Source organism: Sander lucioperca, chromosome 6 (assembly GCF_008315115.2).
Source record: "Sander lucioperca isolate FBNREF2018 chromosome 6, SLUC_FBN_1.2, whole genome shotgun sequence".
Taxonomy (NCBI): domain Eukaryota; kingdom Metazoa; phylum Chordata; class Actinopteri; order Perciformes; family Percidae; genus Sander; species Sander lucioperca.
The window spans coordinates 19,609,151-19,624,068 of record NC_050178.1 but is presented as its reverse complement, the minus strand read 5'-3'; the positions used below and the strand labels follow the sequence as shown (position 1 = coordinate 19,624,068).

The 14,918-nt window shown below is 41.8% G+C and overlaps 1 protein-coding gene across 12 annotated transcripts in view; it reads right to left on the bottom strand.

The window, feature by feature from the left end:
- Positions 1-14,918, bottom strand: part of ptprt (protein tyrosine phosphatase receptor type T) — a 447,834-nt gene that overhangs the window by 182,175 nt on the left and 250,741 nt on the right. For all 12 annotated transcript variants that reach the window (XM_036001937.1, XM_031277206.2, XM_036001938.1 and 9 more), the window contains exon 15: positions 513-549. In XM_036001937.1, the coding sequence (XP_035857830.1) occupies positions 513-549 (37 nt within the window). The remainder of the gene's footprint in view (positions 1-512; positions 550-14,918) is intronic.

Below are 14,918 nucleotides of genomic sequence, written 5' to 3'. Positions count from 1 at the left end.
ACGCACATTGCCTGGCAAACAAATGGCGGAGATGAGCAGCAAATAAAGATGGGAGACATGGGGAAAGCAAAACAGAATAGGATGAAATGCGTTGTGGGGCTAACGCTTTAGCCTCCATCCATCGGGTTTAATGAAGGCGGTCAATCGGTATGTAATGGCGCTGAGGTTTCACTTAATACACAGATGGGCAACATGGACGCGGTACGAGAGAGAGCAAGATAGATGGAAAAGAGGGAGAATGTGAGACAGAAAAGGGCAATGAAGGAGAAAGATTAGGAGAGAAGAGATGGAGAGAGAGGATGCTATGCAACGAAATCATGCAGGAAAACATGGTTAGGATGTGGGGTTGCCTGGCCTAAACGTTACGGGTTCACATATGTGTGTGTGTGTGTGTGTGTGTGTGTGTGTGTGGGTGTGTGTTCATCTCATCTAACACAACTTTAACACTGTTATACTATTCTCGGGGATCATGTAATCACGCTATATAAGTATCAATGGAAGGGTGCTCATACCTTTGTTAGCCAGGCGGACACAGTTGATTTTGGTTTCCTGTGGACAGAAGGGAAAGAAAGACAGACTGTTAAGGTGAACTGAGGACAAATCCCCCGAGCAAAATCGCATTGTTCAATTCTTAAATAGCTGTTGCAAGAGTGTAGTTTCTGAGTGGGATGTTTCATATCAGCAGGGTTGGAAAAAGCAAGAGCTGTAGAGATTAATTGATGAATTCATTAGTTGTCAGGTAGTCTCGCATCGCCAGACCTTCCTCCACAGCGCTGCGGAGGAAGGTCTGGCTAGTCCACACAGCATTCCGGGATGAGAGAAAAACGTGCTCTGGTTTATTGGCATTTCTTTAAACCAATCACAATCGCCTTGGGCGGGGCTAAGCGCCGGACGCAGGTACGGAGCCTCTGTAAAATAGTCTCGGGAAGGAACTTGTTTTGGTGGAACATGTCTACGTTCAAAAGTTGTTTTAGTCGTGCAACAGAAAACTCAGATTGGACAGATAGTCTAGCTAGCTGTCTGGATTTACCCTGCAGAGATCTGAGGAGCAGTTAACCATAGTCCTCAGGAATCCACCAGAGTTTAGAATGCCAACACAAAGAAAGGTAAGGTGACTGACATCCGGCCAAAATGAGGGACATCTGGCGGAATTTCCGATGTGCAATGAAACGTCCTCGATATAGACTAGTTGCCAAGCAATACATTTATAGCCAACTATTTTGAATTTTTGAATCTAATTAAAATTAGATGATTTTGTAATACATAAATAATGATAACATTAAAGAGTAAATGAATGGCACTTTCAAAAAATATACTGTATGTAAAAATAAATACTTGTTTTAAAGAATATTATTATTTCATCACCAATCTTAACAAGGTACGTCTAGACATCTTTTGACCACAATTAGCAAATCAGTCCTAACAGGGCAGGCCAAAACGTTTCTCCAAACTTCTATCTATCCCAGAGTTGGCCTAAATGTGTTTCCAGTGCCCTCCTTTTTATCTGTTGCCCCCACTTTACGTTCCCGTGGTTCCACCGTTCCCGTCATTCTCTTTCTGACGGGCTGTCACCGTCTGATAAAGCGTGTGCTTTTCTGTATTCCAGCTCTTTTCCTTCCTTCACTGCTCCTGTCTTTTCCTCTTCTCTTCCCTCCATGATGAACTGTCACCAGTAAGTGTACACCCATCTAACCCACTTGTCACATGTAGATTGGCCTCCTTCACATGTTGGCCCATTTTTCTTCATCAAAGACCATTGCTGTCACTTTAGCATTTGAGCAAAATCACGCTAAAGTACATTTATTTTCATCTAAAGTTGGTTGTTTAAGGTTTTATTAACATTCTTTTTTTTTGGGCCCCCTTGACAACTGAAACCTGGAAACAAAAGAACGTGTTTTAGGAGTTGACGTGTTTCAGATGTAGATGAAGTGGCAGAAATGAGATCAGAACTTTATTTGTCTGAGAAGTTACTTTTCGGAGTAGAATCAAAAAAGCAATATGAAGCTTACAACAAAGCTTTAATTTAAAAAAAACAAACACTGGATTAAAAAATATAAAATACAAGATGTTTCAGTGTTCATCCAAACATCTTTATCAGTTGTTTAGCGTGCACAGGAAGTAACTCTGGCCTTAATACACAAGGCAGTCACATGATCTTCATGATCTCATGGCATGAAGTCACATGACTACTAAGCTGTACTCCATTTGTTTTGCCAGAACAACGGGATGTTTTAACTGGTAATGGAGAAGTTAGCAATCCTGCGCATGTCTAACACAAAGTCTAAACTCTTTACGGCCTTTAAAGTGAAAAACATATCCATTGAAAGTCCGACTTTTTTACCTTCATTAAAAAATGGAAAGCAGTAAAATGGAGTTATAAAACAAAAGGCAACACAAATGGTAAAACTATGGAGTACATTTAGTTTGTTTAATTAGTGTGAACGCTGAGTAATGTACCTGGGCACAATTCATTGAGTACCAATCTTTTTTTCTAATCTTAACTAGGCGTTTTGGTGCCTAAACTTAACTGTCATCGCCACGTGAAGGTCACCTTTTGTCGGCTAAACTTATCTGCAACAGTTGCTGAAAAGAACCGCCACCTCACGGTGCTCTGTACCGGGCTCACAGTCACCTTTTCTAGGTTAAATTGAACTGTAAAGACCGCTAAACTTAACAGCCGTGGGACCGGTCGTCTCGTGACCAGCCGGCACTCACTGTACTTCGTAGGATATCGTACAAATTGCTGTGTTTAAGTTTTCGTACAAATGCGTTTAGTTCTATCAAGTGTACTCGGACACCGTATAAAATCCACCATATCTAACATGAAAACAGCCTTAGTCACGTGAACTCATAAAAATCTGTTCTATTGGCAAATTGTTTGACATAACTGTATTTGCATTATAGCTCATGTCATGGCTTATGAATGGCAATTGTTTTGCGTAGCCTGATGGGTATATTGATATAGATTGGTTGAGGTTGCTGTTTGCTGTGCCATAGCAACTCTTCAAACCCTTATTTCATATCGTTAATGTTACTGAAGCGGACTTTCAGCAGAGCTGGTATCCGCTGTTTACTAGTAGATGATGACCCAAGCTAGTCTTGAAAGTGTTTACATGGTCAAACAGCAGACACCCCAAGCATTTTGTGTTTGGTCACCACAGAAATGTTATTATGTTATATACATGCAAGTCATTATTTCTGTATAGACACTTCAGACTTCCACAGTGAAGGCAGCAATGAATGTTGGGGTCGTAATTGAAAAGCTTTCAAATAAGGTCGTGTTTACCCAGGTTTACAAAAGGGTCCTTTCAAACAAGCCACTGCTTTTCAAAACTGTACGAATGGAAAGAGTCTGTGTCAAGTTCACTAGCTGCCGTTGTTGAATCTGTTGAAGTTGCTTTCTTTTGAATTTATTTTAAAATATATATAGCTGTTGTTCCTGCAAAGACATTCAATTGCAAAAATAAATAAATTATTAATTAATTATTTAAAAGGGAACAACAACAGCAGTGTTGTCACGACTTAAACCACTTGAACACCAAACATTTTGTGTATTCAGGTGTTGAAAATGCAACCTCACTTCTTCTAAATGACTGTTGACACACACACACACACACACACACACACACACACACACAGACACACACATATATATTATAGAGACACACACAGGAGGGAGTAGGCAGAAAATCGTCTTGCAATGCAAAACTAATCTCCAGCATGGTGTCACTCTGTCAGAATATGATGGAGAAAGATGGCAAACTGAGAGACAGATATATTCAGTGTTTCTGGCTGTGTTTGTGGCTGCATTATGTGAAAACGTGAAAGTGAATTTCAGTTTGTTATAAAATGACATATTTCACCTGCCATTATTTATTTTTTTAATATTGTGTGTTTTTATTTTGTAAAATCCAGAATGTAAAGGCGAGCAAAACAGGAGACGGGCACTTTTGTGTTCATATCCCGAATGTTTGTTATTGTCACGTGTGTGTGTGTGTGCGTGCGTGTGTATGGTGTGTGTGTGTGTGTGTGTGTGTGTGTGTGTGTGTGTGTGTGTGTGTGTGTGCATGTGCGTGTGCGTGTGCGTGTGCGCTAGGAGCTGTCTTATGAAATTAAAGAGAAGGGAAGATGAATGTTAGTGATGATGGATGGTGTAAGCCTCTGAGCTGGCTCTCTCCACAAGACTAAACATGCCTGCTTCTACTACATCTCTGTCTGTCTGCTTTATTATGTGCTTTATCTGATGCTGTCATTGGTCTATGTACATAAATGCATAATTTGATTGTAGGCACAGGTAACGTAAAATTGAGAATTAATGCATTTTAACACATTCATGTCACTGATAAACAGACATGCGGTTTTATTTAAAACAGTTTTCAGCGGTGATCCAGTATGAAAATCTGCGGAATTTAGCGGATTCCAAAATGTTTTACAGTAACTTGTTTAAAATATTTCATGTGGCCCTGCTGATAACTGATTTAAATAAGTTACAAATTAAAATACCTATATAGACACTGTAAAGGAATGCTATCTAACCGACCACATCTAACAGTTTGCTTCTATGAACACATGTATATGTAATGAAAAATGTATTGGGATGAAATATCACATAAGGCCTCAGCAGTAATAGATAAATCAAATTTCAACTTCTTTGATATGGCTATCATAAGGGCAGACTTTGAGTTTGCAATCAGAAGTGTGGTGTATATCCCACAAATAGCCAGCATGGGAATAACATTAGTTCTAGAAATTGGCCCTATTGTGCCTATTTAGGGCCCATTTGGAAGCCTGGCTTCTCTGGATTCACAGACCCTGTGAATAGAACCGCTGCCTCGTCTTCGCTCATGCTAATGGGCTAAACCTCAAGAGGCTGCAAGAAGCAAAGTTAATAAATGTAAGGCCAATTTATTGGCCTGCCTGTATCCAGAGAGGCTGGGAGACGAGAGAAGGGGAGTTGTTTACGGTGCAGACACTAGAGACACAGTGTGTGTGTGTGTGTGTGTGTGTGTGTGTGTGTGTGTGTGTGTGTAGTAGTTAACTTTGTCGAGCCTGACAGGAATACTAAGTGTGTATAGGAGATGCAGCTGCTGTGTGGGTGAGCTCTCGCTCTCTCTCTCTCTCTCTCTCTCTCTCTCTCTCTCTCTCTCTCTCTCTCTCTTTCCACCTTCCCTGCTCTCTTGCCTCTCTTTTACTTTCTTACCATCAAACAGTTGGTTGGGTCAGCGTTCTGACTGACGGGCAGGATTTCCAACCATGTGTGTTTTCTGTCTGACTTCTGGACACTGTGATTGGCTGTCGGGGTTCCCAGGCAACCCGAGGTAGCTAGATGTTTCTTTGTCCATAACTCTTTCACATTCCTTCTTACAATCTGTCTTACACCTCTACCTCTTTTAACGGCTCTTACACACACACACACACACACACACACACACACACACACACACACACACACACACACACACACACACACACACACACACACACACACTATCTTTGTGGGGACCCGTCATTGACATAATGCATGCCCTAGCCCCTTACTCTAACCTTAACCACAACTAAATGCCTAACCTAACCTTTAAGTTGTGGGGTCCAGCATTTTGGCCCCACAAAGCTGTCCGGACCCCACAAGTATACTGTATTCCCGGTTTTTGGACCCCACGAATATAGTTAAACACACACACACACACACACACACACACACACACACACACACACACACACACACACACACACACACACACACACACACACAGATAGAAACATACATCCCCCCCCAGACAGAATAAAAATGCATTTAGGGATTTTGCTGTCAGCTGAGTGCATCTTAATCAACATTGTCTGGCAGTTGGTTAAATCTCTCTCACCGCTCTCCTATAACCACCAAAATCTGCACTCTGAAGTTTGTGTGGTGTATGTGTGGCTGACTGTGTTTGTGTGTGTGTGTGTGTGTGTGTGTGTGTGTGTGTGTGTGTGTGTGTGTGTGTGTAGCTCCATTAACTGCCCTACGCAAACACACTAACTTTTAACTCTCTCTTTTTTATTTTCTTTCTTTCTTTCTTTCTTTCTTTCTTTGATAGTTTCTTCCCATCATATTTGTTCAGTCAGAGTACCTTGTCCAACCCCTGAGGCTTTTTTTTTCTTGTCATGAAAGGTGTCTTGCTGCATTTTTCACAGCGCATGTTTTTTCCGTGCGTGCCACTGCTTCCTTTTGTTTCGTGCCATTTCTCCTCACCTTCTTCCTCTTTCTCTAACAAACAATTCCACCTCTCCACTCTACTCTTCTCAGCACTTACCTTTGCACTTTTGTGTCTTTCTTCCTCATTAATCTGTCTCTATTTTATCCATTTAACTGCTCTGATCTACAGTACATTGAGTGAGTAAGTAGTATGTCCAAGCAACCGTGTCTGTGTGTTCTGACATGGTAAGACAACCTCTCTGTCTTCTTTCTATCCCTCCCATTTAAATCTATTTACTCCCCTCTTTTCACCTTCAACCGATCTTTCTACACTCATGCTTTATTCTTCTCATCCTCTTTTTTTTTTTTATCCATGATCCTCTCCCGCTCATTTCCCCATTTTTGTTCCTTTTCTTTCTTTGCCTCCAATCCTGAGGGATTGCTACAAGACAAGTGCAGACTGATGGAGGTACCTAGGTATAATGCTGAAAGCAAGGGCGTAACTTTGGGTTTAACATAGGAGGGGTTTGAGATATCCACTTTTGAGCAAAATCGAAATTGTGGCACATTTCCTGCATTCTGGTGAATTTTTCTGCAACAATTTGTGCCTTTTCTGCATCAAGTTATGGTGCAAATGTGTTTATTCATTTAAAGGAACTTGTAACAGGTTTCTGGGGTGGGTTGCACTGGCCAGTTTTGATTATTGGGGGGAGTAACCCCCCCCCCCAGGCCTGACTCACAGCCAGCATTCCAGTCCATCCCTAAGGTGTTGGATGGGGTTGAAGTCAAGGTTCTAAAAATGCAACTTCTTCCACACCAAACTGGGGGACGCATTCCTTTATGGACCTGGCTTTGCCATGATGAAACAGGACATAGCCTTTCCCAAACTGTTGCCACAAAGTTGGCATATCTCTCTCCTCTCGCACTATTTCTGTTTTGCCCTGCTGGCCTCCATCTTTCCCTCCAGTATTATATCTTCTTTAATCTCCCTTCGACTCTTTTTAGACTTTTATTCCCCCTCCTTCTATCGTTTCTCATCCCTAAGTCCCCGATCACTCTTGCTCTTACTTCTCTTATTTACAGCCCCAGGCACTCTTCTTGTCTGTGTGTGTGTTTGCCTCTAATGTGGAAATGTGGTAGGTGTGTGTGTGTGTGTGTGTGTGTGTGTGTGCGTGCGACATCACACAACATCGAGGGAGATATCAAGATTGCCGTCGGTGAGCAGTTTCAATGTGCGGAGCGTCGACTAATGGGCACAATGATTGGAGATGAGAGACTGACATCAGACTGATATCACCCCAGCGGGGGGAGAGAGAGGGATGGAGGGTCAGAGAGAGAGAAAAAAAGAGAGAGAGAGAGAGAGAGAGAGAGAGAGAGAGAGAGAGTAACAACACGGATGTGTTGATTTTGTCATGCCAATAAAGAAAACTGAAATTGAAATTGAGAGAGAGAGAAAGATGGGTTAAAGGGAAAACGCAGCGAAGGAAGAGGGAGGGAGAGGTGTGTAAAACGAAAATAGAAGGCAAAAGAGAGGTAGGAGGACAGGAAGAACAAGAAGCCAAGAACAGCGAGTAAAGGCAGAAGACATTAAGGTGATGGAGAGAATGAAAAGAAGAGGGTGAGGAAATGAAACAGAGGAAGGAAAAAAGTTGAGGAGAGGGCACGTGAAACAGGTGGGAATGAGAGGAAGCAGAAAAAAGGGAGACAGAAGGTTGCAAATGGAAAGGTGACAAGGAAAGGAGGCACTGAATAGAATGAGGGAAAGAGAAATAGAAAGCAAAGAACAAAGGGCAGAAGGAAATGTGAGCTATGGATGAAGAGCAGGAAGGATGGAGATGGAGAAAAGATGAGGGGGAAGAAGAGTGGGACAAAGAAACACACAGAGAAATGGAGGAGAATGGAGGACACCACAGAGATAATTTGAGAATAGGAAACTGTAGGTGGGTTTTTCTTTCCTATTAGAGAAACAGAGGCAACAGCAGTGAGCGATGAAGAGGAGGAGAGTGGGTGGTTTGACAGAACAATTTCTTCTGAATGTTCCTCAAGAGAGAGAGAGAGAGAGAGAGAGAGAAAGTGACAGAAAATGAAGGAGAAAGAGGGAGGAGAGATGTTTTTTTCCTTGACGGACAGGTGGGGCTCAGAGGGAGGGGGAGTAAAAAAAATAAAATTAAAAAAACAGGCAGGATTATCCAAGACAGGCGGAGAATGAGAAACATTCATTCATCCATGGGATCAAACTACAACAAACTAGCCAAGTCCTCTCAAATGTAAATGAGTTGCTTTCTGAGACATCCGCCGCTTGAGAAAAAAAAAAAAAATTAAAAAGGGACACCTACTCTCACAAAATGACTGACAGCAAAGCAATTAAAAAAAATTACACGCGTTTGTGAGAACTGCAGATAACTTAAATCCTTCATTGGCAAAATATCACTTCCACAAAGCCCTGCTGCAGCAGTATAAAACTGAGATATTGAATTTAGGGAACACGTTATTCAAATACTGACATTCTTCTTTGTGCAGAGACTAGGCCCGTAACAATAATTACATACTGTACAATTGTCTAATCGAAATTTTTTTTTGACATTATCATGTTTTTTTTTGACTATCCGCAATTATTGCTAACATTAGCTAAGGTCCTAAGAGGTATGACTGTTAAAGGTTAATTGTTGATTTTATGTTCACTTAAGCAAAACATGCAATTGTTTTATGACTGTGTACCTGTGTGGTACATGATCTGGGTCACATAACAGTGATATAATTATATTCGTTTGAAAAAGTAATACGTGAATACATATTTTTAAATTTGACAGAGACAATTACATTCTTAATCTCAATTATTTCTGTGGCAATTAATTGCACAGTAAAAACTTGGAATTGTTACAGCTGTAGAAGAGTCCGCGGTGGAGCCAGTGCAGCTTTCTAAACCGAACAAAAAGCACTAATGCGAGACCTTTGCTGTCCTTATAGTATGTTGTCAACAAACAGCCACTCGAGGAAGGCACTGAAAGTCCACCAGCTCCAGGGCGGCTGATGTGTGTCCGACCCTGGCATTTGATTTCCTTGTGAAGTGAGCAGGAAAAGACACCGCTGGGAGGATCAGAGGAGCTGTCCTCAGCAGAGAAACGACAGCATCTTTTGTGGTCATTCTTGTAGTCGGGCAACTCACTCTCATTAACAGGGTTTTTCTGCGGGGTCTTAAAAAGTCTAAAATCTCAAAATCAAAATGTTGGGCTTTAAAAATTTCTTAAATTCTCTTAAGTATTGGATTCTAGGTCTTGAATAACACTTTACTTGAAGGTATCTACATAAGAGTGACATGACACTGTCATGAACATGTCATAAACGTTATACACAAAACAAGTCAGACGTTTATGACATAACGCTTCTGTCATTAAGTGTTATTCGGTTTTTGTCATGACAAGTTAGGTGACAGTGTCATGTGTTCATGACAGTGAACCTCTGGTGTGTGTCTTGTTTTCTCCCTCTCTCTCTCTTTCTCTCTCTCACTCCCTCTCTCTCTTCAGATACAGTATTAGGGGACCACTAAGGTCTATATAAAAGCATCCAAAGAGCACCATGTCATGGGACCTTTAAATGGAGGCCGTAACACACGTGTATAAAGACAACAGTGTTACATATACGACAAAATAAAATTAAAAAAAAGACTTGTCTTGCTTTTTACCCGATTACTTTTCCTTTTCTCTCTTTCTTCATTCCTAATTTTCTCTCCTCATTTAATTGTTCCTTTCTTGTGTCCAATTAATAGACTATGTTTATGTTTTAATTGTCTATATGCTACCCTTTTGTTGAATTGTTTTAAGGAACGCAACATGTCAAGCTCCTTGAGGGTTTTCTGGGTTTCCTTTGCATGTCTATTTTTTTATTTTATTTTGTCGTACATGTAACACTGTTTTTCTTTTTACATGTGCTAAATTAATCAAATCAATCAATACACACACGTTATAAAAGATGTTATGTAAAGACTTCCTATGTTCCATAACATGACATATGTTTAAGCTCAAGTGATAAAGCTTTCTTGTGGCTCTTGTCTGTCGGGAGCTAAGGAGGAAATAGTGTGCTGCTGTTATAACAACACATTCTCACTCCCATCTCATAAAATACGGACGCTTGGTCAGGTGCCTTTGTCGTCATTATTGACACTAAAAGTCTAATTTAGCGTCATATAACGCACTTTAACTAAACACGCTTGGACGGGACTATTGGTGTCCCTTTTGACGCAGTTAGGTTAAGGTAAAGATTATGGGTTGGCTTACGTTTCCGTGACTCGCGGGAATGGAACGGTTGGGTTTAGGAAAAGGTCGTGGGTGGGCTTACGTTTCCGTGACTGGCGGGAAGAACGGGACGGTTGAGTTTAGGAAAAGGTCATGGGTGGGCTTACGTTTCCGTTACTCATGGGAATAACGGGACAGATGGGTTTAGGAAAAGGTTGTGACTCGTGGGTGGGCTTACGCTTCTGTGACACCCGGGAATAAAGGGCCAGTTAAAGAAGAAAGTGGCTTCTGTGAAACGCGGCAATAACGGGGAATTTCCCCCTTACATACTACTCGCTAAACCCCGTGTAGATGCTGCTCTCCCCGGTACGTTCTACAAACACGCTGAAGGGCGCTTTTTTCGTCACTTCAGACGCTGACAGCCAATGTCCAAACGTTCGTATTCTATAAGTTCGGAGTGAGAACGTGTTGGTTATAAAGCTACAAAGTCTGCAACGGTGGGTGGTTGGGTGGGTTTGGATAGAAGGGTCAACCAAACATTTCACATGGGACACATACTGTATATTTAAGTATCCATTTCCTACAGACACTCAGCGGAGCCCCTGATCCTTCCCCGACCTAGCCAAGTAGTTATTTAAGCCAAGACCAGGCTTCACTACAGTGACTTGCAACTATTTTGGAAGGTACTGAAAGATAATGTGCTGCCAATAAGAGCATCAGATAAAAAAAAAAAAGTGTTGTTCTGGAGCATGAAAACAAAAGTTGTATTTTATTGTTAAATTCAGGGGACCTGCTGTACTGTAAATGTTAGCCCCAATATCTAACACATCTGTGCATTGGGCTTATCCTGTATTGTGCATTACTACTGCAACTATCTTTTCCTAAATGTGACACACTTAAAACAAATTAGGATATTGGTAGACCATTCTGTTAGTTGCATCAGCTGGGAAGTAGTCTATATATGGACGACGTTTCATTCACGGGATAATTCCGGTGCCGCTGGAAGTTCGGCCGGATGTCTCTCATTTTCAAGCCGGATGTCCCTCACCTTCTGCTTTCTTTGTGTTGGCGTTCTAAACTCTGGTCTATCCGGGAAACATCCTCCAAGCTACAACCGACAATCAAATTATATTCATCTTCTTGTTTTTTGTAAATTCTGATCACATACTTGACAGTCATTTTAATTCCAGAGCTCGCCTCTCTAACGTGCACGTTCCACCAAAACAAGTTCCTTCCCGAGGCTATTTTGCCAAGGCACCGTACCTGCGTCCGGGGCTTAGCGCCGCCCAAGACAAATGTGATTGGTTTAAAGCAATGCCAATAAACCAGAGCACATTTCTTTCCCATCCCAGAATGCTGTGTGGACTAGCCAGACCTTCTTCGCATTGCCAGGTCTGGCAATGCGGGACTAGCTGGGAAGTAAAAAAAACTAAAAAACATGAAACAGTTTATCTTTGGGATGGATGACGACATGCGCAAAAAAAAAGTGTATATTTATTGGCAGAAATTCATGAATTAATTTGAATGTGAGGCTATTTTTTAATGCCTGACTTCCTTATCAAATCATCTGGGTTACGGTGGCTGCACTTGCTTTTCTATTTACTTTTTGCCACCAACCCCCCACAATGCTTCAATCCATGACCCAAACAAACCGCACACTGATTGGATTGACTGAGATCCAATCAAATAAGGTATTCTTATGTGACCGGATTTAGGGTCTGCAAATGAATACCCACAACTGGCAAGCACAAGCAAAAGCACACACACACACACACACACACACACACACACACACACACACACACACACACACAAACAAACACACACACACTTTGAAACGCATACTCATCTGCTCACACGCACGTGTTGTTCAATCATGCAAGAATCCCCACTCACACCCACTTGCACACAGTCTCCCTCTGTGTGAGTGCATTGTGGGAAATCTGCCTTCTGGAGGAGGTTATTACATCACGGCATCAGCCAGCTTGCTGATGCCCTGCTCGCCAAACCGAGTTACCGTGGTTACGGCACTGGAAAATTAAAACAACCCTCACAGGAGTTTAGAGTATTATGGAAATTCAAAAGCCAAGTTCAAGTTGTGAATGACTTATGAGAAGGGGGGGAGGTGGGCTGGGGGTGTTGTTATATTTGCAGATGGTATAATTGCCAGGCAAAACGGTGGACGCAAACTGATGGATTCTGGGAGTGAAGATTCCCAGAGGGAGTTTTTATTTATTTCTTTTCTGATAAGAAGTGACATAAAATTCACTTTGAGAGGGTAAATCAAGATGCCACTGCACTACTCTGTCTAACCTCATCTCAATTGCTGATGCTTAGTCATAACTTTCAGTCGCTGTGACATCACTGATTAGGGCGTGGCTAAAAGTACTTGGTAGTCTCAGGCCCTGAACACCCACACAGGACTTTTCAGTTAATCTGGCTGATTAAACCTCTTCCCAGGACTGCGTGGGTGTGTATAGACTGATTAATTAAAATCTTCCTGAGTCTCTTGTTAGCTCTGTTGCTCCTGTTAGGGCAGGGCAAATGACTTTATCATTCTTATTGGTAGAAAATATTTGTGACCTAACAAATTCCCATGTGAGCTCCGGGCCACCTTTAACCTGGGCAGAGTCTAATCAGCCAGAATAACTGAAATCATCTGTGTGGGTGTTCAGAGGCTTTAAAGGAACACGCCAACTTATTGGGACTTTAGCTTATTCACCGTATCCCCCAGAGTTAGATAAGTCCATACATACCCTTCTCATCTCCGTGCGTGTCGTAACTCTGTCCGACGCACCCACCGCTAGCCTAGCTTAGCACAGATCCTGGAGGTAATCGGCTCCATCTAGCCTACTGCTCCCAATAAGTGACAAAATAACATTTTCCTATTTACATGTTGTGATTTGTAGAGTCACAGCATGTACAAATAACAAGATTACATGAGACACAGCCATCTTCTAACCGTATACATGCTGGGAACTATATTCTCAGAAGCACTGCTACTTGGGCGAAGGGATTAGCGCAACATCTGTTGTATACGGTTAGAAGATGGCTGTGTCTCATGTGACCTTGTTATTTGTACACGCTGTGACTATACAAATCACAACATGTAAATAGGAACATGTTGGCAAAATGTTGTCACTTATTGGGAGCAGTAGGCTAGATGGAGCCTGTTACTTCTACTTAATCTGTTCTAACCTAGGCTAGCGGTGGAAGCGTCAGACAGAGTTATGACACGCACGGAGATGAGAAAGGTATGTATGGACTTATCTAACTCTGGGGGATACGGTGAATAAGACAAAGTCCCAATAAGTTGCCGTGTTCCTTTAAGGCTTTTCCACACAGAGGGGCGTGACAAATAAATGTCAGCAAAATGCAAAATATTTGCCTGTTATTGTTTTACATCAAAACTATTCATACCGGCAGCGATGCAAATTTGCAAAAGTTGTTCAATAAAAGGTTTGAATATTTGTACCAGCTCATCTCCCATGTCGGTGCACTACAGTAAACGTGTAGCGGTGAAGATATCAAGTGAATGTACAGTAGCTAGAGTCCGCAGCTGGAGCTCCTCCAGACCACCAGAGGTGCCGTGTCTTGTTTCCCCGGCTGCTGAGCGGAGTGACGGGGGTCAGCTCCGGATACTACCGCCCTGGCTCCCCCTGTGCTGTCCCACCACCGTCGGGAAGCCGAAGCAGGGAAAGCCAACTATCTACAGTAAGCTATTTAATTGAGTTTCCTTTTAGCAAAATACTCCGAGTGGATTTAATTCCCTCTGGTAAACAGTTACACAGTGTAGCCATAGACTGAAGATAGAGCGTAGCATATGCCTAGGGCTTTTATTGTGAAAGGTAAGAACGGAAAGAGTGTCTCTGGTAAATGCTCCCTAATAACGTTTGCTGTCTATACAGCCTCCTGCTGTTGTTCTATGATCCTCATACTGTAATAAACAACACAACATGATTAATGATGTCTTTAATAGCTGTGCGAAAGCTCAGAAAAATCGACCTTGTTTTCCGGGAAAAAAATGACGTTGCCTTATTGCCGGGTAATATCCACGTTCTGTGTGAAAGTAGGCCTACTCATGACAAATACAAGAGTTTGAAAAAATATATTGACGTGCCAATTAATTGCACACAAAACATGTCCCTGGTGTGGCCTTCGGGGAGGGGTGAAGTAGCAGCAGTAGTTTCCTTTTTAACACACCTATTATCAAAGGCCTTGAAAGCTTTCAAAATCTCTGCAAGTCAAATCCTTTCATACTATTACAAGTAGTTCATGCCAAACATGCAATATTTTAGTTTGTTGTTGTCTTTTAAAGTTACCTGTTGGTTTAAATACTGTTTCCAGGTTTTCCCTTTCTGCCAAAGAGTTTTAAAACCTCTATATGTAGAATTTAAAGGTGGTTGTAGCATTTTTTTCAATTAGTCCAGGGGTGTCAAACTCAATTTCACTAAGGGCCACACTGGAAAATGAGAATCACATCAAGGGCCAGACATGTAGGGTTTATTGAC